This window comes from Melospiza melodia, chromosome 3 (genome assembly GCF_035770615.1).
Source record: "Melospiza melodia melodia isolate bMelMel2 chromosome 3, bMelMel2.pri, whole genome shotgun sequence".
In the NCBI taxonomy this organism is placed as follows: domain Eukaryota; kingdom Metazoa; phylum Chordata; class Aves; order Passeriformes; family Passerellidae; genus Melospiza; species Melospiza melodia.
Window position 1 is genome coordinate 7,116,339 of NC_086196.1, and position 24,582 is coordinate 7,140,920.

The 24,582-nt window shown below is 38.6% G+C and overlaps 1 protein-coding gene across 19 annotated transcripts in view; it reads right to left on the reverse strand.

The window, feature by feature from the left end:
- Window positions 1-1,436: 1,436 nt before the first annotated feature.
- The window catches only part of DLGAP2 (DLG associated protein 2), a 455,404-nt gene continuing 432,258 nt past the window's right edge, over window positions 1,437-24,582 (reverse strand). For 17 of the 19 annotated variants that reach the window (XM_063150740.1, XM_063150738.1, XM_063150739.1 and 14 more), the window contains 5 exons: window positions 24,005-24,420; window positions 15,755-15,846; window positions 11,327-11,479; window positions 10,479-10,496; window positions 1,437-8,940 (listed from right to left, as the gene is read on the reverse strand). In XM_063150740.1, the coding sequence (XP_063006810.1) occupies window positions 8,722-8,940; window positions 10,479-10,496; window positions 11,327-11,479; window positions 15,755-15,846; window positions 24,005-24,420 (898 nt within the window). In that variant the 3' untranslated portion in view covers window positions 1,437-8,721. The remainder of the gene's footprint in view (window positions 8,941-10,478; window positions 10,497-11,326; window positions 11,480-15,754; window positions 15,847-24,004; window positions 24,421-24,582) is intronic. The other 2 variants (XM_063150755.1, XM_063150737.1) reach the window with 1 other exon arrangement.

Below are 24,582 nucleotides of genomic sequence, written 5' to 3' on the forward strand. Positions count from 1 at the left end.
GATCAAGGCCTTAGTTCTGATATGATGGTACAGAACTGCTGCAAGTGATGCTCCATGTCATAACATCCAGTGTTGGGATATAGACAAAAACAACCACTAGCTGCTCTAATGCCCTCTCCCTAAATTTCATTCTCATTAAAACTGCTGGCATGTAGCTGGAAAATTTTGAGCCTTCCACAAGAGATATTAAAAATGAGAATTCCTTCATAGAAGCAATGAGCCATCAGAATATCAAATGTTGAATTTTATTGGTCTTACTGTCAAGACCTTTCACAGCCTCTTTGAACACCACCTGTCCATGGTGTACCTAGCACCAGCCATTAAATCAGGAGATGTCATCTTCCACCTCCAGGTACCTCAGGATGCCAAAATTCATCATCTCTGTATTAAATTTTCAAGCAAACGTGTTTCTTGAACTCAATCTCTTCTTGGGAAGACATCCCTGAGGGTATCTTCCACTTCATTATCCCCTCCTTTTCTGATGGCTGCAAAACAAATGACAGCTCATGGAATGCTGGGGTGCTGCTCTTCATTTTAATTAATAGCATCTCACTTCTTCCCATCAATTTCTCGACTGTGTCTGCCTATCTGTTATTTCTTATCTATTGGTTGGCTGTAAGTTCTTCATGGTGAGGGAATATTTTCAGTTTGTAAATGTACAGTGTTGAAATCTACAAGTGGTCTGTAACATTACAATAGTATATATAATACACGAGCAATAAAAATGTAATGATTCAAGCAACTAGGCACTTTTCTATGCCAAATAAATTTCTATTTTTCATATTATTTCTGATACATCCTTTGTTTAGATTAATGTTTGTTTCATGCCTACCATGGCTTTTGTCTAATCAAGAAATGTGGCTAAGTGTTCATCAAATTTTCTGCTGAGTTGCTAAAGCCATTCCCAGAAGAGGATTTCTCTGCCCTGAAAGGAGCTGAAAACCATGAAGCAGGCTAGAAGCTGGTTTTGGTTATCCTGTTGCAAACAGTAAAAACACAAACAGATGCTTGAGGATTCACTTGTAAAAACAAATCCATTCAGTTACTTCTGTCCACCAATGACTGCTTACAAGTAATTCAGTTTTGGGGTTTTTACAAACAGAAGAGATTAGTATTCTTTTTGTTATGATACGCAATGTTCTCACTCAAAATCAGTGGATGACGTTCTATACCTATAATATCAATGACTGCAAATCAAAACACATCGATGGAATGGCATAGCTTATTCCATTATTTGTTACTTTCCATCAGATTTTATATGCATCTTCCTTTGATTTCAACTAAAAATTCTATCAAAATTATTTCTATTAGTTATTTCCTAACACCTCAAAGGCTACAAGTCTAAAGTAATAGTTTAGTGTTGTCTAAAAATTGCCTAGTTGGAAATGTCAGATTTTAACTAATGCAAAATTTAAAACGTAATAAAGAGTGCACTCTACTTTTTCTCAAAAAATTTAATTGCAGAATTATTTACAGGAGATGAACATAAACAATACATAAACCAATTGAAAGAGGCAGCTTCATAAAAGAGCCATGGGGCAAAATAGTGAAGCACATTTTCTTACAATCAGCTGGAGGTGAGTAGAGAACCAAGAAAAAAAGAATAACTCAATAATAAAACAATTTTCAAATATGTCTTCAAAGTAACAAATAACATTCTGGTAAAGAAGATATTACTGAGAAGCAATAAATTATTGTAGCAATGAAACAACATACTGTACATTCAATTTAGGTATCCTGCATGCTACTAAATAGAATTTATCAAAAGAACCATAAAAGCATGAGAAAGAATTACATAAAATAGTTTAATTCTAGTGAAGTGTAGTTTTATACAGATGGTGAATATTTGGCACTCAGTTCATCCTCATTGTTGATATGATTTCTTATGTATATATATATTTATATATATTTATATATACTTTTAATGATAACTAAACAGCTAGTTTCCTGGTTCTAACATTCCTTGAAGTTCTATAGGAGGCATTTAATTTAGTCCTTAGGCCACACTTGATTATTTTGGCAGGTCCATGGTAAATGAGAGTATGAGTTTTGTCTCTGTACAGAAAATCCTGCACAGTCATAGTGGCTTTTCTTCAGGAAAGAACAGTTTTAGAGCATATAAGCCAGGCTAGTTGAAAGGGAATTTTATTTCAGTCAGGAAATTAATGTATAAATTTAACTAAATAATACATACAGGTGAGCCCTTTTAAAATGAGATGGCCATTCTATTAAACCTGCAAAGGATAAATCAAAGCATGGATATGAGCATGTGGGTTCCATGGTAATTACAAACAAAGCTGGCATGTCTTTGTGAGGACTCTCTTCAGAGACTCAAATCTACTACCGAGCCCTCTGCAAGGCTCTGACCTTCCTCAAAGGAAAAATGAGCTCCTACAAAGTAATGGCACGCTTGCTACCTTGAGTCCTTCCTACCTCAGACTTGCTGAGTCAGATATTTCAGATATTGATCTGAATTATATTGATTCAGATCCGATATTTCTTTCTGGTTTCAGTTTCTGAGAATTGATCCTAATACAACTGGGATCAGAACTTAGCCCAGTGCTCTGCAATAATCCATCTCACAAATAAGAAACTTGTATGACAGTGAAGCTTTAGGAATGGGAAATGATGTGTTGAATGAAAGAGTGGCAAGGTAAGAAGAAGAAAATTCCTCACTAATGGACTGTGTTTGTGAATAATGACTATATATTCAAATAAGCCTCCTCCTCATTTATGCTTAGGTGAAAATATCCATGTTTTTGTACCTAGAGAAGTAAAAAATCCTGTCCAACAAAACCAATTTAGAAAAATAACAATTTGGCCTTAATAAAATATAGAATTAAATTGCCAGCTGATGAAAACTGTTCTGTTTGCTCAGTTAAAGAGCAAGCTGTGTAGACAGACTAATTTACCTTAACTACGATCTGACTTCAAAAGCCCAGCTCTCTTCTGGCAATGAAGGGCAATGGGACAAAAGCTGGGTGTGGAAAGGTGGATCAGTGAACGTGCAGTCTTCTTCTGCCATCATCTTTTATGAAATGCAATATGCATTTAATGAGAAAAGATCTGGAATACCATTTTTAGATACAGAATCATAGAATTGTTTATGTTGGAAAAGACATTCAGTAATGAATGCCATGGCCCCTTTCAGCTATTGGAATTTTATTTCATTAAGAGGAGCTAAATCAGCCCACATATGCTGGCCAAATTTTCTTTTGGGCAACATTCCATTTCAATTTTGGTTTTATACTTGCTGTCCTGAACAGCCTATTATGTAGTTAAACAGCTACAGCATTATGCCATAGAGGTAGCTGCATTTCAGAGATAAATTAAGCAATTTCTGTGGATACAGAGGGCTTAATTCCTGACAGGACTCTGTATATGCATATGAGTATGCCATGTTCATGAAAGATGGTCCCTGGAGGTGAACATGGTGAGTAGCTGCTGATGGGCCATGGGGCTGCAGCAGGCAGTGAACCTGCCACAGCCATCTGTGTGAGGATGAGCTGCAAGAAAGTGGCACAATCTACAGGAATGTGAGTGTTGACTGAGGCTCCTGGGTCCGGTTCTCTGGAACCTTGACAGTGAAAAATCGTTATGTGTATATACTGATGCATGTAAATATCCTCTCTCTGTTCTGTGCAGTATGAAATGGTGGCCTCTCATCTGCTGATCCTGTCCATGCAGAGAGAGGTGCCCCCATTGCTCTGCCATAGAAGAACCCTTAGGGTTGGGGCTGAGTCTCACGAGAGAGCAGCTGCCCAAACCAAAGCACAATCATCATGCCTCAGTGCTGTGCCCCACGTCATCCCTCGTGTTAGCTGGGCTGGAGGCAGACCTGGGGAGAGAACAGGGCGCCTGGGGAAGGCTGCTTGTGCAGCAAGGACCCCGGATGGATCTCTCCCACTAAGAAAGTGAGGGAAATGCACTTGAGAAGGGGAGACTTGCCAAGATTCCTGACCAAGAGGGCTCAGCTGCCGGTGCCATCAGCTCCTGTGCCTGGCACCAGCCAGGAGTCTCCTCCGGCACCCTCCCAGGGGGCTCCTCCACTGCCAGGACCTCACTGCCATTGTCAGGAACAGAAAAGACAGAGATTGTTCTGGAAGATTAATTTGATGCTCATTACTCCCTGCCTACTCCCTAGGGTATGGTATGAGCACTGATTGCCCTCATCTCTGCTTTGCTCAGGTCTTCCCCTTGGTTCAGTGAGTCTTTTCTTCTCCTTCAGCACAGGCTCAGACTGTGAGGTCCCAGATGCTGGAAGCATGGAAGGAAACTCCCAGCAGTGTGGGGACAGGTGGGAGAACCCCCAGCATCCCGCCATGCTGGGGTTACCTGTCCCAGCTGCAGCCCAGCCTGGAGTTTGTGTGTTGGCTAATAAAGTGCTTGGAGATCCTTCTGGATGAAAGGCACTGTGTAAGTGTGGGTGCCAACCTGTCATACACCAGGAAGCACCTCTCTAGTCATTAAGGGGTTTGCTGATATTCCTTACCTCGAGCGCAGCTGGCCAGTGGTGTCCCTGCATCATAAGATGCTCAAGGAACAGTAATGGGAGTAACGGTGCTTCACAATTCATATAAGCTCCCTTACACTGAGGCTCTGCTTTCACAGGTTTTCAGTGCACACAGTTTGACACCCGGTGCTGCCAGACCAGCTCCAGGCCTCAAGTCGGCATGCACAAACCAGCACTTGATGGGACAGCCTCCAGTGTGCCCTCGCCACTGGTGCCAGCTCTGAGGTGCTGAGGAGGATATCAAACCCACCAGCTGGGCAGGGCAGGCTCAAGGCTTCGAGTGTAAAAGGCTGAGCTGGGCTGACTGGAGGTCCGGGGGGCCTGCGTGGAGAGGGCCGGGGACAGAGCGGTGACACTGCCTGAGGTGCCACGGGGCCAGGAACCTCTGCAGGGCACGGCTCCACAGGCCGCGAGGAGGCTGCAGGCCCCGAGTGACACACCGTGCCACGCGTGGCACTCGTCACAGAGCAGTTACCTGCAAAACCACCCAATGACCAAACATTCCTTGACTATGTACTAGATGCAGTGCTGAGGAAGTAGAGTACTAATTTACTGATACAGCAGGACGTGGGCTTATTTTAAAACAAATAATTTCCATCGTATGAAATATATGTTATATCTATCTATATATATGAAATTCACGCACTTTCCTATGCACACTTTAATTCCTTCCTGATTGATTTCAAATCTAATATGGTGTCAAGGTTTAAGCATGAATTAAAATATCATTTTTTGGTATTAAACTACCAAATGTTGTTCATGTACAATGTTGTTCATGTTCAGGTACAATGTTGTTCATGTTTGCATTCTGCCAAAGGCCATTCTAATCAGATGGACGTGAAATAATAAAACACTTCATAATGTACTCCACCAAATTACAAAGAATTTCAAATCTAAAAAAATATACAAAGCAAAAATAAGTATGGCAAATATCAATTTTACCATTCAGGCCTTTTTCCTTATTTAAATTTTCTGAATTCTGTTTAGTATACTTGTGTTTTACAGTCAATGACTAAATGAACAGAGACTTTCTATCGTTTTAATGTGTTAGAATACATATTAGCCCAATTAATATTTAATTAAACACCAGACTATTTTGCTATATTCAGCTGTTGTGAGTGGGTCTATACCATGAACTCTCAAAGGAGAAAGCATTCTAGTTCCTATCTTTCTGTTTATTTATATTCCTCCTACTTTGGTTTTGTAACTGACATTTATTTTTGTGATGTGGAGTCAGATTACAATAGATCTGGACGTATGTTTATTAAGATACCGTGTTTCTCATGTCAGAGAATGAAGCAATCTGACTTTGATTTATTTGCAACACAAATATTATAAGCATAATGTTATCTTTCTAAACCAATCAGGTGTACAATATGTAAATTGAAAGGGCTTATTTGCCTTAAAAAATAAAATGTTACCTGTACAACAATTTAATATATTGCACTTCTTTTGAAGTAATGTGCACAGACAACATTATCAAATTTGTTGGTAGGCATCTAGTTTACTTTTGATTTTTTTCCAATTGTTTTTGTGGGTTTTTTTAGTTGTTTGGTTTTTTTGTTTGTTTGAACAAGGTGGAACAAACAGAAATCATAGATTTATAAATATTATACTGAGAATTTTCTTATAGCAGCATAGGAAATGTAGAACACAGACTCCTCCAAGTCAGCATTATTAGGCCAGCTGGGGTCTCAGTTTATCTGTAATCTGTTTGGTTTACAATTTGTCTTCATAAAGTCTGATTACTGGCAGGATCAGGTACAGCTTGTCTTAATTGCTTAATTGACCTGTTGCTTCAGGCAGAAGGGTTCAAGTGAGTAAAGCAAGTGATTCCTCCTGGAAGTGTGCAGAAAATTAGATAAAATTTGTCAGCTGCCATATGTATATATGTGTAAAGGTGTGTGTGTCTCTAGTTTAAATTTCTTCAATCTAGGAAAAATACTGGCTTTGGTTTTGTGTGGATATTCTAATTAGCAGCTCCACTTTAAGATACCAGTTTTCAAGACTAAAGATGCCAGTCTCTGCATGTACTTCTGTATTTAAAATAGTACAACAAATATAGGAAATAGCATCAATATTGTACACTGCCTCGGATTCAGCTCTTTCCTTAATAGAAAATGCCTCGAAAACGCAAGGGATGGGAAATATAATGTTTTCATCTATAGAAGAATATTTCAGGGATTTATTATTTTTTATTCCTTTTTTTCATTTTTTTTGTCCTTTTTTTTTTTTTTTTTTGCATTCTTGAAGGATATACATTCGTCTTGGTTTTTGCTTCAAATATAGTTTAAGGCTATTTGGTAAAGTATATACCAGATACCAGGCTCAATTTACAGGGGTGTCTTCTCACAGGAACTTCTCAAAACTTCATCTCTAAAGATTCGTACTTTGAAGCCAAGCATGCTTTATCAGTTGTCCAAAGACAGAACTCATGCTTAATACCACACACTGGGGAAAAAGAGGGAAAAAAACCAAGCAACCAAACAAAAGAAAACAGATTTGAAGCAATGTCAGATCTGCAAAACCTATGGTACTTCACGTTTTCACTCATCCATCAGGCTGCAGGGTGTATGGGATTTGGATTTAAAGTGCTCAACAGGTGAAGAACCAAAGTGCTTGAGTATAATTAAAGAATTGTTCTGCCTATGGCTAAATACATTGCATTTGTTAAAGCAGGTAAACGGGGAATGTGGTAGCTGGGGCTGTCTGTCTCACTGGGTTCTCATTCTTTTCACCTAAACTTGTGTTCAATAAGATTCAAACCTTGGTATTGGGGGCTGCATGTTGCTCATTTTATTGCGTCTTCACCTGAAGACTTCTAGGTGCTGGACTGCTTGGTTGGCTCTGGAAGGTAGGTGAAGTGGAATAATTCTGTCCTAATTTGTTTTAAATGAAAGCCTCTTGACTGTGGTAGCTACCACTTCTCTCTGACAATATGAGGCTTGAAAATTTATTATTTTCCTTATATTCCATAGCTGGAAATCACTTATCTCTTGAGTCAGTTTTTTTTTTTTTTCCTATGTCTGAAGCAAGCAAGAACCTTATTCTTGCCATAAATGATACTGCATAGAAAAATAGTTCTAAAAAAAATTACAATTGTAAACCACAGTTCACCTTTACCTTAACATAACCATTTAAACTTATATATACTTACCACTCACATTCATATTTCTTAAACTGTTTACAACATCACAACTGGCAGTTTAAACAAGCAAGATTTTTTTGTTCTCAAGGATACCCTGGAAACTCAATTGTTATAACAATTTGAGAGTTTGAAATAGTACATATAGCACAGCTCTTGAAATGAAGGAGAGAAGGTTTATAAAATAAATATTAACATGTAAAAGAACAGTTAAAAATGCAATGAGTGGTCCAAAGGAGCAAGTATAACTTTTTCTTTACTCGTCTTACTACAGAAGATCTAACTTTTTAAGGCTTCCGTTTTCCTTTCACCATCACTCAAGTCCTCTTGCATTACAATTCTGCTTAGGTTTCAGTGTGTCGTTATACTGCTAACAGCAAACGTTTCTCAGTGGACATTCCCACCATCACCAGACTTGTATGCTTCTTGGTTTCTGATGAACTTTGGAGTTTTAGTGGCTGGATATCCCTGTTCATCTCCAGAAACTTGAATGAGATGAGAGGCCTAATGTTATTTTGCAGTAACAAAGATGAGAAGAGTGGCAGAGCGCATGGGTAAATATGTTAGCTGGATTCTAGGAAAAGAAACTGAAGGTCAAGGAGATAAATGGGTTCTTTCTTTCCTGCTCTTTACATTTGTAGCACCTTCTACTTGGATTAGCTAATGCCTCTAGTGAATGGTGAGATGCACCCATTTATAGTTTGTTATTCTTATCCCTAATTATCACACATTTTATAAAAATAGAAATAACAAAAAGTAAGCTGGGTTCCATCTCAAGAGGTGTTTCTTGTTGTCCTCTGAGAATATATTGGATAAGTCAGGTCTTGACAAGCCCTATCCATTGTAGCTGATTGTAAGTCAGACAATAAATACAAAAAGAAGTTGTTCTTGCGGTGAGCTCAGCAAATTCTGAGGAAATCAAAAGCATTCCACTGTGCTTATGGCACAAAGAACACAACATCAAGGGCATATTTAGTGGAGAGAATGAGACAAAAATTACCAGGTAAGTGACAAACTGTACAAGCATTTTGTTTAAAAAAAGGAACTCTGCAGCATTCTGTCTTTAAAGCCGGGTTTGAGCCTCTGGGATATAGATCTCAATGCTGTCTGCACGCTCTGTGGCTGAATTCTGCCGGAAAGAGGCTGCCCGCTTGGCAGCCATCAGCCGTCTTCTGGCTTCCTGCCGCTGTCTGTCGGGTAGGTCCAGAGATTTTTCTCTTGTGATAGGGAATTTTCCTTTTGGGGGCTTCTTTGGTACAGGAGGAGGAATCTTTCTTTCTTCCTGCAACAGGGCATTAAAACTAAGGGTGAACGGCGTGTAAAAGGTACTTGTCAGCAGAGCATGCACATCAAAGACATGAAATGCAGAATACTGATTACATACATCAAGCATGCTCAATTTGTGCTTGCCCATCAGCTGACTAATGGATTACATGAACAGCTATCCACACTAGGGACACTGACAAAACCTCTTACTTGACAACCATTATGCATTCTATGGTCCTGTGCCTGAAAAAAGACTGCGCTTCCTTCCAGCGTCCTCGCAGGTATTGGCACATGCAATCTGCACACCTCACTTTCATATGGATTTGTTTGATTTAAGCTGACACATTATTACACTCATTATAAACAGAAACACACACTGTCTCTCCAATAAGAATTCAGCGCATCTGTGTGGTCTGATCAAGTGAAAAGACTCTCTAAGATTAGCAGGACAGGATTTTTGATTAAATTAATCATACTGAGTTTAGCCTCAGCTGGATATGAGATAGCAGCTGTGTATACATGTCTATTAGTTTAGTCTCCTCCAGGAATTGCTCTATGGAAACATTCAAGCGCCAGCCAGAGAGAGAACATAGGGCTAATTGTTCTGCTTGCAAGCCTGGGCCATTTTAAAGAAAATTATTCTGAAGAATTATCAAATTATAAAGTGAAGTCAGTAGATTTTGTTACAAAAGGAGCTGTAAATTTCTCTGCAGGTGTTAAATCAAGAATTGTTTTGACCATTTAGAGACTGTAAAATATCATATGAGGGCCTATAACCAAGGTATTGTACACTAATTTAGGTTAGAAGAAATGGACTCTGGAGGTGATTTCATACAATTTCCATTCAAAGTGCGCTTGAAATTAGATGCAAATTTGAAATTAAATCACTTTGGTTTGGATTTGTTTTTTTTTTTATTTTATTTTTATTTTATTTTTTTATTTTTTTATTTCATGTTTAATACTGGACTGTATAGCCCTGAAGATGAATACTCCATAACTTCATTTATATAGGTACAGTTACTATGACAGATCTTTTGCTATATAATGTCTTAAAGTAATGGTAGTAGTCCAGAGTATGGGCTGTTCCTTATGGAGAACACAGTTAATTTGATGCACAGCAGGATTCAAATAATACAAAAATTGAACTGATACGCTTATGGCTTACCCCTCACTGGGGTTTTTTGTTTTGTTTAATTGGGTTTCTTTGGTTTTTTTTTTTTTTTTTGTTGTTTGTTTTTTTGGTTTTTTTTAACTAATTGTGCCTCTGCTATCCAAATGCAATAGTCAAGACTAAATAACTAAGTTTATTTAAAAACACAGTTCTGCATTATGGAGGAATAGTGCAACAGCCTGGGATGCTATTCCCCATTATAGCCAGTTCTGCCTGTCTTTATTTTCTCTATCTCCCGTTTTCATAAAAGCTCCATTCCTGTCATCCCATCTTATTTTCTTTTCTACTTTTAGTTATTTCCCTCTTAGGAATATCACTGTTGCTGTCACTACAATAATTTCTTACTTCTAGTTGCCACTAGTAAGCAAGAGTTGCAAACTCACCATCCACCAACCCGTTGGCTGAAAATTAAAATCCAAGAGGAGCATGAAGAAATGAAAAAGTTGTCAAAATGCCTCCTAATTCCTCCCAAACCAAACAAATATTCACCTGAGGCCAACAGTACTGACTCAAACCAAATACTGTTATCATCTGACTGATACAATAATAAGCAAGGATAGTGGGATAATCAAGGTAAGGGATGAAGTTCTAGAGAGGGGAAGGGCAGTTTCAGAATTACACTGCTATTATGGGCAATTTGTCACCTTTGGTTTGTAAGCGTCATGTGGGGCATCTCCCAAGTGGTGGAGTTGCAGAGCACAGGTGCACTGACTTCACCAGCAGTGCTTTGTCCCCCAGAAGGATGTCAGCTGAGCTTTAGTATGACCTGTGCTCTGTTCTGTCACATGCTTTTCTCTCATTCCAGTTCTGTTATCATTTGTGTCATGCAGGCAGGGTTAAACACTGCAGTGTTCAAGTTTGATCCACCCCAAATGTAGCAGAGTGCTGAATTTACCTTGTGTGAATTCTTGGGGTATTGTCTTCCATCTGAATTAATAAGAATATATTTCTATTCTAGCCTTTAGAATGTGAATCAAATAATTTGAACAAAAGTGTCATGGAGTAAACCAGCTTAGCAAAATTCATTTTATTTATTATATAATTCAGCTCAACATTGTTAAAAAAGAAAGGACTCCTGATATCTGATAAAAGTTTCCATGTAAAAATTGGGCCATGCCAATTAAATACTTCCCAGGGTTAGAAACCTATTGTGTTTCACTATTGTATTTAACACAAGGATAGTGCAGAACTACAAATGGGGAGTAAATGGTATTGTCCACGGTCTGCTTACCTTCCTTTCAGGTGATTCTATTATTTTCCATTCATTGAGTTTCAACTGGTGCAGTTCATCAAACTTCATGCTGACATCTTCAATTGAGAGCTGCAGTAAGTCCCAGAAACCTGCAAGGTCCTGGGAAGTTGGTCTTGGCATGGCACTCGGGTCCTGTAGCGCACAAAGGACAGAACATGAATACTCCAGGAGGCTTTCAGGGTGTGCACTGAGGCAGGAAGGGCACGGTGCCAGATTTCATTGCTGCAGCACTGCTCAGAGCTAAGGCTCTGCGTGCTCTGCAGCTGGGAGCTGTGACTGGAAAGCTGTGCCTCCTACACAACCCAAACATGAATGAGTTGGATGTCACACGCCAGCCTTCCCGAATGTGCGGCATGGGAAGCTCCTTAGCACCATATGCTGTGCTGACCTGCATTTCTAAAAAGGAACAAGCTGACAGCCTCTGTCTGCTGATTATTAAAGGCAAGGGGAGCGTGGTTTGTATTCCAGCCAGCCTGAAGCCTTCCTGGTTCAAAATTGCATTCACGATAGCTGATTGAGACAAAACAATGCCACAAAGACGTCACCCTATGCTGAACTTGATGTTTACATTGTCTTCAAACATATGCACAAAGTATGAAATCTTGATGGGATGCTTGGATTTTGTTCTCCAGGGAGTTGAATAATACTGAGGAACTGGGAAGACATGACCACCAGGTACTGCAATTAAGAGGCTATGTGTGCTTAAGACTTAATGGAGCAAACATTGGTGGTAACAATTAGCAAGATGATCCTGTATTTGATAATTAACCTGATGCCAGTGCTGGATAAAAATTGTATTATAAGGTAGTATGCAGACTCTTAACCCTATGCTCTCTGAGCACTGGTACTAGTTCAAGAAGAGAGCTTTGCCACTTTATTGAAATAGGGCTTAAATGGTAAACATGGCTGTGAACATGTTTCATGCCTTTTTCCTTCCAGGACAGGAGGAAGCCATTATGGTGGTCTAAAGAATGGAGCCGGGAGAGAGAACATCAAAACCATGCCAAACAGAATCTGGATCTCTCCCTCTCTGGCCAAAAGCTGAAAAGACTGGTTTGCTCTGTCAGCATCACTGCTGTTATGGCAGGCTCTGTTCCCCACCTTTCTCAAATCTAGTGGTCAAAGGCATTTTATATTTAAACACAACCCCACAGCTGTCTAGAAACTGGGAGATAAGTCAGCATTGCTGTTGAATCACACATTTCTAAGGGTTTTAAGCTTGGAACTGCTGCTCAAACTTGGGTTTACAGATGCCACTGTGGGAGATTAGGGTCTGGAACTGAGCATGACAACATGCAGTGTCACCCATATCTAGGCCCTACTGGAATCTGGGCCAAGTCTTACACGTCTTCTTCGCTAGAAGAATGTTTCCTTTTAATAGGGAGCTTCAGGGACTTAAGGGAACTGACCATATAGATTATAACAGACATCTGGGAAACATTACAACTCCACATTAGTGTTTACTGAAAACTACTTCATTGGGTGGATCCCAATATGTTACCAAACAGTTTAAATTTTATGTCATTGGGGTTACTTACTCTACAGAGGTCAATATTTCAGGTTTTAGGAACTGACTCCCTGTGTGAAATTCATAAGGGGAGTCCCACAGCAGTCTGTCTTATCTTGCAATCTGTTGTCTCCTGCCTGGTCTCCTCACTCACTCTCCTCAGTTTCCTCTAAACAGCCAGAAAATGATTCCACTCATTGCAAGGGCATTGCCTTCTGAATCAAGGCTAATTGCTGTTCTGTACCTTCGTGCACCCCACTCTGCTCACAGTGTTTGTGAAGACCATGGCCTTCAGCACAACCCTTGCAGAGGGCTGTGCCATGTATGCTCTGGACACAAGAGGGCTGCCTCCTGCTTCTTACACATGCACAGTTCATGATCAAGAAATGCTGGCACAAATGAGTACTATCACAGCCAACTAAGTTTAGAAAACATTGGCTTAAACCTGCTTCTTCTCAGAAACTGCTTATTTATTTGTATCTTACTTGGAATTCAGCTTTGCAGCCCTCTTTTTGAAGGAGGCCTAAAGCAAGCAACAAGCACCTCGATGGTGCTCAAGCTGCTCTGTTTTAGTCTGCAGCCATGACATACAAGCTGAGTGGGATTTGTGCTGACTACAGAGCATGGAGAAGGACACTTCAAAGAAAAAAAAGGGTGTTACAAAAAGTAATGTAAAAAATGCAAAAGAGACTAGTTATTAATCAGTAATGACATTTTCTTAAGTAGTTAGTGGGAACAGCATACGTGTAGGATATAGCCAGCCAGAGTCATAAAATAGAGAACTTCATTGAAGCTTACACTTCTATGAATTTACCCTAAGAGCTCCCAACGCGAAGCATAATCAAATGTGCCATTTGAAGTTCCCATGATCCTTTAGAAAAGTCCATATGTGGCATTCGTGGTTAAATTTCAGTTTAGTAAGTATATTCCTCTGAAACCCTTGTTGCATTTTGAACTGGCACAATTAAATGCTGTTGTTCTGTGTCCTACATTTAAGCTTATAGATGCTGAACACTGTCAGAGAAGCTGCCCTGTGGCAGCCCTGTACATGCTGGATGTTTTAGAGAAAGGGAATACACAAGCTGGCAGCATTCCCCAGGGGCACTGCCTTAGGAGCTATGGAAACCCTGCTGTATGTATGCACTAAGTGACTATTTAGCAACAAACTTTATCATTAGTTGTAGGAAGGAAAGCCTCCAGGCATGAATGACCTACAGTCAGTTTTGCAGTTGCTGCTTTCTTCAGAGCCCATTATTGATTTAATGAATGTGAAGGATTTTCAGAACCTAAATCCTGCGAGTGGGGTTAAGCTGCTGTCACGGACTTCAGAGGTTTATTATCCAAAAGAGAAAAAGAGAAGTAAAATCTTGCCATTTTTTGGTTGTGTTGTCTACAAAGTTGTAGATTTCTCCTTGCAGTCTCTATTGCTTTTGCAGTAATGAATTGCTCTTTCTCTCAAACAGCTGATGGCTGTGCTGAGCAGGAGCTGCACTTGCTATTACAGTAATGCTCTCGAGCACAAGTGCTGGGCCCACTTGAAGATAAATGAAGTGGAGTGGAGGTTAGGCTCTCCAAATCTTAGTTTGCACAACTTAATCAATCAGGTAATGGAGGGCATTTTTAAATTTGCAGAGACAAAGTTTCAGACAATGTTGAAGATTCTCTTCTTTTGATATGAAACAAATTACTAGATAGGAGCACACATCATATAATTGATAATACAGATGTGCTCAATTCTTGCTTGTCAGACTTTGTATATTTCCTCTGTTATTCTGTAACAGCTTTTAAAATTCTTGTTTTGACAGAGTTTTTGATAACTGGATCCTTTCCTACTGAGTACTATGTATCTTAATATTTTCTATCAGAAGGTATGACATTTTTGGCAATATTTTCTCAGTATTATTTCATTGCAGGTATTCTGAATGTTCACCTTTATGGATGGAAAGTAGCAAGTAGGTCTTTGCAGAACAAATGTTCTGCCTTGGAAGTTATGTGACAAATCCCAAGGGGCAAAGAAAAGTATGTAAGCAGACTATAGGTATTGTCTGCTGTCATACACACAACAAAATTCAGTACTGTCAAGATATGAGGTTTAGGGACAGTCAGAAGGAAAAGGTACACTTGCTATTTGAGAGAGGCAAAGAAAAGTTTTCTACCATCAGCTGTAGCTTGAAGAATTATGTTCTTCTATTGGTTAGTATCATCTTGCCACCGCTTTTGTATCACTGATGGCTGCTGTCATATTAATGAAGATAACATTTAGAATTGAATTAGTCTGTAATGAACTTCCAGAACAATAGCAGTAAGTAATATAATGTATCTGTTCCTTTAGCCCCAGGACATCTCATACATAATTGCCAACACAAATTATCCAACTTAATTTGATGAACATTATAGATATCTCATTTCCATGATCAGTCCTATTTTCAGGTACGTAGAAAGCTGGATCATGTACTCTCCTCTATTCTATTTTATGATTTTCCACTTATTTTAATGTGAAAATTTCCCCCCTTCTTTATGTGAAATATAGTTACTATATTAGGGTATTGCAAAAATAAGCCATAATGTCTCAGAAAACTTGTGTTTGTTCCCTTCTCATTTTCTTTTGTTTATTAAAGACAGCAAAAAGAGAAAAGCAAAACATAATCATCAGACTGAAATTACATTTATATATATGCTTAAAAAAAAATCTACCAACATCATAATAAGGACTAAGTTTAAAAAAAAGGGGAAATTGATGTGGGACATGAAAATAACATTTCAGAATGCTACTGCTCAGATGCACTACAATTGTTTTTGAAGTAAAAATATTAAACTCTAAAATTTAAGGTGACGTTTTGGGGAATGTTATGGATGAATAAACTTAAACTCTTCAAGAACAACCAGGCAAAGTGACTTACCAGATTTTGCTGACAAAGCCAATAAAATTGCTGGAATTTCTGAGACATGAGGAGCTGAGCACTTCCAACAGCACTTCGGATCTTACCTAGGACTAAGCATACAGATGGATTACTACTAATAAAAGTTTTTTGGCAGTGAATACAATATCCATCTCAAAAAAAAAAAAATGCAGGTGAAGTTCCTGGTTATTTTAAAATGGAAGTACATATTTGGTTTTGTTGTTTGTGATTATACACATGAAGAGTGAAGTATAGGAAAACTCAGTAGCACCTTGTCTTTTGGCATGATGAATGAATAATAAATGATATATTAATAAGTCAAAACAGCTTAGACTTTACTTGCTTAAGGAAGTAGAAAAAACTAAGGGACTATATTCAGCTTTCTGAAGTGGGCATCCATCAATCCATATGATTTTGAAAACACTCTTAAATTTCAATGTAAATGACACTTCTCCCATTTACGTTTGCTCATATAAATTGAGAGCTGTTGAAATTGTCTTGCCTCAAGAACCAGTTGGATGTCTGTTCCTTCTGACATCAAAGGCACGTGTACCTTAAATTATACCTTCTGGTTCTGTGACTGCAAATTACTTCACTCACTGTGCTTGTGTGGGTGATCCCTGGGTGAGATCTCTTTATCTCTTCTCAGGGTAAAGTTACGACATTCAACTGTAATATAACATATTCCTACCATAAGGACTAAATCCTCACAGAATTACATCTCTGAGACATGTTTGGTACACCCTTTAGGAATTACAGGTTGTCTGCCCAGGAAAATATACAAAGTCCTCAGCACAGGAGCTTCAGACAAAGTGGGACACAAACAGGTGCTCCAGGACTTTGCTGAACCAGCATCAGCCCCCGTGGATGTGTTGGCATTTCCTCACTGTCCATGTACATGTCCATACATTATGCACTGGGGAAAATGAGCAAACTCATTGTATTTTGTTTCCAAACGACCAAACTCATTGCCTTTGTTTCCAAGAGTCGTCTGCCTAAATTAAATTTTTTGAATGCATTATAATCAGTGATCTGAGTTCAGCAGCTCAGCCATGTTAGGCACTTACTTTTAGATGAGCTGAATTTCCTCCTGGAGATGTCTCTGTCCTTCTATTCACAGTGCTACCTAAGGGGATTGGCTTATCTCTGAGAAACTAACTCATCCTGACTCCCACATCTGCTGGGACAAATGCCACACTCTGGTGGGTGGCATCATGCTTTTCTATACCTTCCTACATACCCTTTCCTACAGTTCCTTTCCTCCACATCCATCTCTAGGATTAAAAAATAAAAATTTTAAAAAGCATTATAAACTATGGTCTCAGTAAAAAATTTATTTCAGCAGGAGAATTTCCAGATCTTTAAATAATGTTAAAGATATAGAGAGGTGGGGTAAATGTAGACAGGAATTACTGTGATATATTTTACTTCAATTTGGAGAAACCAAGTTTGATAATTCAAACAGGATGTTAAGTGTAAGTGTGGAATAAAGCTGATACAGCACAACTGATCTGCAGCCCCTGGTATAAGAAACATTAGAATGTGGCAGGGCTTATAATTTTGTTGTTATTTAGAATAAGTACAGGAGGGCATGTGAAAGCAGTATTTTGGTAGTAGATTTTACATTTTAATTCTACTTTCTTTAGACCAGTGAAACATCTGCTCACCTACAAGTAGTAGCAAGAGATAATTTGAAAATTTTCTTCTCTAGTTAAAGTCTCAGTAATTTTCAAGGCATGTGCTAATATGTAGAGCTGTGGTTCTCAAACTCTATTCCATTTTCTGTTAGGCAAACAGTACAGCTGTGCCACAACACTAAATTAAACAGAAATATACATAATTCATCAGTCCTGTGTGACATCCATTGTAGAAGGGTTAAGCAGTTCAGGGCTGCATGATACACTGAGGTTTGTTTTTGTTCTGTTGGCCAAATGAAACAAATCATTTTAATTGGTTTGGGGTTTTTGATCATCAAACCCCTCACTTTCCTCTACAGTGCTATTGGCATACAGGAAGGAATATTTGAGTGTTAAAACCTGAACAAACATACAAAAACTTCAATAAAAAATAAATGTTTCATTTGATCTGACACAAATTGCTTTAATTCGGTTTTCAACATTTTTAATAAAGGCAATGACTTTAGTGACAAACAGCCTTGTATCCTCCTTTTTATCTCTTGGTGATCTGTAGCTTAGGACATTAGACAAACTCCTAGTGTGGGGTCAGAGGTGCTCCTTTTCCAGGATGAGGAATTATGCTGCAGCAGGTCCCTGACATCATCTATTCCATGCTATTTTCAATGATTCACTGGGCAAAAAGAGTGAGGTTGATTCCATGGGCTGATGGTTATTATGGTTGTCTCTGGTGAACGAAGTTCAGTTTTAGTTTCCCCTGCTGAATTTTACAGTTCATAGCTCAAATACATAGTCTGAGTAAGGGGCATTGGTTTTAGCTCTTCTGCAGAAATATAGATCCTGACAGAATCTATAGATGTCTGATATTTTCTAGTGAACCTCAGCTACCCAAACCCTCATTCTAAATAAACATTAATTTTATCTTCATTATCATGAAGCATCGTGTCCACAAGCATTAGTGATTTAAAGCCCAGTCAGACTGGTCAAGATTTAGGCACTGGCAATGTAGCATTTTGGTGGGATACACATTTGCCAGCGATATAAGGCTGTGATGGTTGCCATTGAGTCACAGTGCTGAATACACATGTATCATTACAGCCCTAGAATTTACTAAAGATCTAACTCTATTTCCATTTTAATAAGTAAATCAGATGTAATAAAACATAGAGGTTAGAATCTCTCATATTCATGCTACTCTGCCTTGCTGTAATTAAATTAAAGTATTAAAACACTTCAACTCATAATCTTTAGCACAATATTAATAGACATCCAAAGCCTTGTTATTAATTTCATGCATTGGGGAATTATTCTGATGAGTGCAGATTGATTATCTCCATGAAAAAATGATGAATGTTAGAGACTGAAGGGATTGAGATGTTTGGTGATGACTAGAAGATTTTTCTTGTAAATAAATGATGATAGAATCTACCAATACACATAAATAGACATAATATTCATATAATCCATAAACCTCCTTGCATCAGGATAATTTTGTATTTGCCCAAATGTCAGGAAAGAGTCACACAACCTTAATTTTGCTCCCTGAGGCATATGAAGCACTCAATTTTTTGTATGGTCCTGTATGACTTTAGCTCTGAAGACATACAAAACCCTGACCATGATTTCAGTAAGAGTAGGCTCAGGATTTACAGCCTGATTAGAGATTGTGTCAATTGCACAATTAACACGATGGTGTCTTTTCCCTGTATGTGGGGAATTGCTTGAGAAATTCTAGAAAACCTTGTAATCAAAAATGATTTCATATCACAAAAGTAGAGAGGGAAAAGTTAGATCTGTATTGATGAACTTGATTATAATCTGATGCTGTAACTCTGATCTTGACAGGTTAAAAGCTTTGTTCAATTGTGCCACTGCTGCACCAGCAGTGAAAAACTGCTAACAATCAATCTGCTTCTGGCATTCATTATTGTCTATTTAGGTGACATATTTTAATTTAAATTTTCATTCCATTTCATCTTTTCATTCCCTCCTATATTTGTAAATAAATTACTCCACAATCTGAAATAATATGCCTGGAAAAATATTGAAACTGGCATTTAGTTCACCCTCTTAACTCGAAGTAGGGCATGATATTTGTCTAATCTCTAAACTTAAATTAGTAAACTTTAGAAATATAATTTTACTATCAGCAGAGCATCTAGAGACAAAAATAAATATATAATGTTCAGAATGGCATTTTAGGACAGCACAGCCCCCATCTGGCAGTGCTCTGGAGGGTAATGGGACCCTTGTTCACTAATGGGGAAACTGCAAATTTGGTTTTTTACCTCAACAAAGCTAAGTTCAAAAAGGAGAAAATTTCAGCAGAACAATAAAAATGCTGTGAGGAATTATTGGATGCCACATATGGGACTTTACAGACTGTTTCAGTACAGTTGACATTCCTTAGTCATTCTCAACACTCCAACTGGAAATTTCAATATCTCCTGAAGCATAGGTTTGTGAAAAGCATTAGAAAATTATGTCAGTAATTTCTCTTTGGTTAAAGGATAACCTCTATTTGGTCAAACACCTAAGAAAGCTTTTATGGATAATTAATTCATGAATATACTAAAATCAATTGGCTGTGAGGTTTTCTTGTTGATTTTTATTCACCTAAAATTACGGGAGATTTTACTCTGTTTTCTATTACTGTTCAGTCCTATTAGTACTGTGAAAATATCAGCTAGAGGATTAGCAAGGAATGGTCCAGTATCCATGGAATTAAGTGGAATGGGAGAGAAAGGTGATACTTTGAGCTCCCACTCGAATATCTTTATTTTCTTTCCCCACTAGAGATCAGTTTACTGCTGTGCCAGCAGAGCTGCTAACCACAATGCAGGAGATACCAACAAAACAACATTTCTTTTGGCATAGTTTACCCTGTAGTTAATTTTTGCACCTATCTAAGGATTTTTTATGTGAGAATAAACTCTGTGGAGCTGTTCCCCATAATGAAGTTCTCCGTTGGCCAAGCAGGTGGCACTGAGAAACCCAGGGTTGTCTTCTTTCCCCTGCCAAGCCCTTCCTGCAGGCTGTGGGCAGGGACTGAGGTTCCCTGCTCTGCTCTGCTCTCCTGCTCCCATCACTGTGCTCATGGGATGCAGAGTCCTGACCCTCTTGGCCTTCAATAGCTTTGTGACACTTGAAATTGTTTTCCTTGTCATCACCTACGCACTAATAGCCAAACACAATTTTCAGGGTGTAAAACTGAAACTCCAGTCAGCGCCCATGAGAAACACACATCTTTGCCTGGGGGCACCCTGTGAGTGCAAGTGACCACATGTCCAACCCTGGGAACTGTTACAGACACATATCTATAGCTTTTCTATATAATGAACACACACACACACACACATATATAAATAAACAGAACACAAATAACTGCTTCCACAAACTTCTTACAGATATGTAATTAGTTCTTACAGATATGTAAGAACTTTGCAGAGACTTCAAAATAAAACTCATGGCGACTGACCAAATTAAAAAAAAAAAAGCTCTGAAAAAAGAAGAGAGTTATTTTTGTTGCAATGATTATCTCTTTTTCTAAGACCTGATGAATGAAGTTCTTAAAACAATATTATGGAAGAAAAGGTTCAGTGAAAGAAAAAATCAATATAGCAATCAGACAGCTTTTGGTGATCTCAGGGATGCTGAGTTAACACCAAAACTGAAATTGTTTTCTAAAATGCAGTTCTATTTTAACTGTTCCCATGTTTAAAACATAATAGAAATGGTATCATAAAGGCAGCCTTCTCCTATGAGATGCAAAGCTATATTCAGTCTTCATGTACAATTAATATATCCAGGCCAAAAAGAAATGATTCAGCATTAAGAATGACAGTTTGAATGTGCAAACATTGCTGTGAAGTGTTTTGGGAATAGTAGTCTTGCTGGAAGATGGAAAACCATATTTATTTGCTTTTGGCTCAGCCATTTCTGTTTATTTTCTTCAAGAACTGGCAAATGTTTAAATATGTCAAGCTACATTTCATGCTGTGATGTTATTAGATTTAGGTTCTTGAGGATACACACCTTACAACCTCTGCAGCTCAGACTGGGGATACAAAATGTCTTAAGGACCCAACAGGAAAAAAATTATTCACACGGAGTTTTTAGAATGCTGTGAAGCTCATTCCCCTGCTGAAATTAATTCTTTGAAAACTTCCTTTTACTTAATGTGCCATTAGATGAAGGGATACAATTTTAAAATAATGTAATTTGGAAATTATTTCAGGAAGAGCTCTTGAAATGAGTTACATGCAATAAAAAGCCAGAACTTTAGACAGTCAGCTGAACACAAATTCTGACCTTGCAAATACTTTGTAGATCTATTCTATAACTTCTTTAGCCTATTAGAGAGGTCAAAAAGTTCCCCCAAGAACAAGTAATTAACCCAATTTTGTTAGTTTAAAAAAAGAGACTTCAAGGATTTCAGTTGAATTTTATCAACTCTGTTATCAGGGAATTGCTCTTTCTTTTCCTCTTCCAAATTCAAGTCCTTCTTCAAACAGGGAAACAAAAGCTTGATACTATGTTTTGTTTTTTGACTGAAATATTCCAAGTTAGTGTCACCAACTCCTAAGATTATTAAAAAATTACTGAAGTCCATATTGTCTTCCTGTCCTATGTACTATTTATAGAAAACTACCTTCTTGACTGCCATTTCACCAAGCAGTAAGCTGTTCCAGAGTATATCTGGAGTGCAAAAGTATAGGTTCACATGATGGGAAGGAGAATTGTTCTGCATCTGAGAACAGGCAGTCAGCTAAAGTCAGCTCATCCAAGTTTTCCTCATGTGGCACCCAGTTTCATATTCCAAAGAGTAACAGCTCTAGCTGCCTCTCCACATCTCTGAATGGGGAAGGGGTGTGGATGTGAGCGTGTTTCCATTGCTCGTTTCATGTGGTGGCTGCAGATCTGACTGGGGCTGTGCAAAAGGAAGAGCTTACAAAGAGAGGAGGCAGGAGAAGTCCAGCTCTTGCCTGCAGACTCCTCGCTAGGAAAGAGAGGGGCTAACGACCTGTGTGTTTCTCCCCTTTGCTCCCCAAATAATCTCACTCTTTCAAAGGAGATCAAAGTCTTGCTCTTTGAACTTCTGCTTCAGACTGAGAACACTCATGTTCCTACATCAGTAACAGGTGGTCTGAGAAGCAGGTGCTTTGGGATTCTTAATAATGACACTGAAACGTCAGTATTCAGCAAAGACTTGAAGAATTGAAAAATAGGACACATGAGAAAAAAAAAAGTAGTGAGGAATAACCATTATGAAAGGCTTGGAAAATCTTTCACAGGCTAATCAAAGGAAAATATGTTGTTATTTAACAGTCCCTAGAAGGGTATTAAAGTCTTCATAGTATCAATGGAAGGAGAAAATTCTGAGCTTTGCTTTGCCATGGTTAAAATAAGGACAAAACCCACAGACCATAAAGCACCAGAGGCTGAAGGAAGGAAAAGCCTTCCTCACAGCCCCACTCCAAATCCTCTGTTGCTACTCCGCAGACCTGTGCACAACACAGCAGAGAAATATGATTGTAAAACAAACAAACAAAAAAGATGACGTAAAAACATAGACATTTTTTCCTTTGAAAAGGTCAGTGCAAGAAATAGAAATTGGCCTTTTAGTCACCATGCTGGCCTGGCTCAAGACCTGAGGGTACATCGCAGCAAGAATTTGTTGAGAGGGAAACAAGACAATCAGGAAACAGTACTAAGAGGTGATGATGAAATTTTTAAGAGTGCAGGGAAAGATGCTAGTAAGAAAAATTAATATGAATTCACTTTTGGTCTGAGAAAATCTCAGCTAAGACAATAATTCAGATTGTCAGGGATTGAAATATTTATAAAACTGAGCCTGAAGAACAAGGATAATTGACCTCAAAGGGAATCACAGGGAGCTGGCTACTGAGTCCTAGGACCACTTTGATATATTACTATCATTAGTGCTGTCTTGGATCTTGTTCCAAAATAGTCTACATTATTTTTCACTTTATCCCATCACTCCTTTCAAGGTGTCCACAGGACATGAGAGAATAATAATGATTCTTGACAAAATTGTAATAAGAAAATGCAGCTGAATTTTCTAATAATGCATATGCCTGTCTAACTGCAGAATTACTTTAACTCTTTTTCTTGCCTGCTATGCTTTGTGTTCTTCCAACAGGCTGAAGTGCCTGTAAAGGAATGGAAACATTTTTAAAATGGCTTCTCACTAAGAGGCAAAATCGCAGGTTTCAGGAAAAGGACAAAACAATGTTCATGTAAGACTACTCTGTGTGCTCTGGCAAAGGGTCAAGCACTGGAGCCATAGAAGTGAATGGGAAGAATGTGTCAAATTTGGAGCTGTGGATGGAGCTATTGCACCATCTGAGCTCTATGTAATACCAGACTTTGATCCTGCACTGGACTCTAGAGTTGGTTCTTTAACTACTTCCACAAAACCTTGCTCTGGGATGCACCATCTTGTGCAGCCAGCCACAGGACAGTGTTCTTATGTATTATGGTTCTTTGCTCCTACAGAATCAGTGAGGACAAACCACAACTCACAGCTTTATCCTAACAGATTTCATATTTTAGTAATCATCTGTATACTGAAAATATACTGAAATGTTCTTACTTTCTTCAGAAAGATCATTTTCTTCTGCTTCTCTTTCCATTTCTTTGCACCATCCTTCCATTCTCTTAGTCTCAGTGTGCAGTAACTTCATAAACCAAGATCCGTCGCGCCGACACGGAGACATTCGGCCGGTCTCGACTGTCTCGATGGCTGGCTCCAGCCAGGGTTCTGGTGGTGGAAGGTTTGAGGTGTCAACTGGGGTCCTGTAATCTTCTCTGTAGCTGAACAGTCCCTGCGTCCGTACAGTTCTCACTGCACTATACTGGGTGGGTGTGCTGGGCTCCGAGTGCTGCTGGAATGACGAGCCAAATTGAAGTCCCTTGTCCTCCATGGTGATGTGTCCTGGAAAACCCTCCAGTTCCAGGTCAGCCTGGACAGCTGCTGTTACACTGTTCGAGCGCTTGAATCGTCCGTGTCTTGGTGAAGAGGGAAAAAAGAAAAGATATTAAGACATATAAATAATGTATGTGATGGTACAGAGAGACAGAATAATGTTTCAGTGAGAAGGAATGGACTCTGTTCTTCTCACTGGACTTTATGTTAAACATTTTTACTTTGTGTATATCTCTACTAAAATT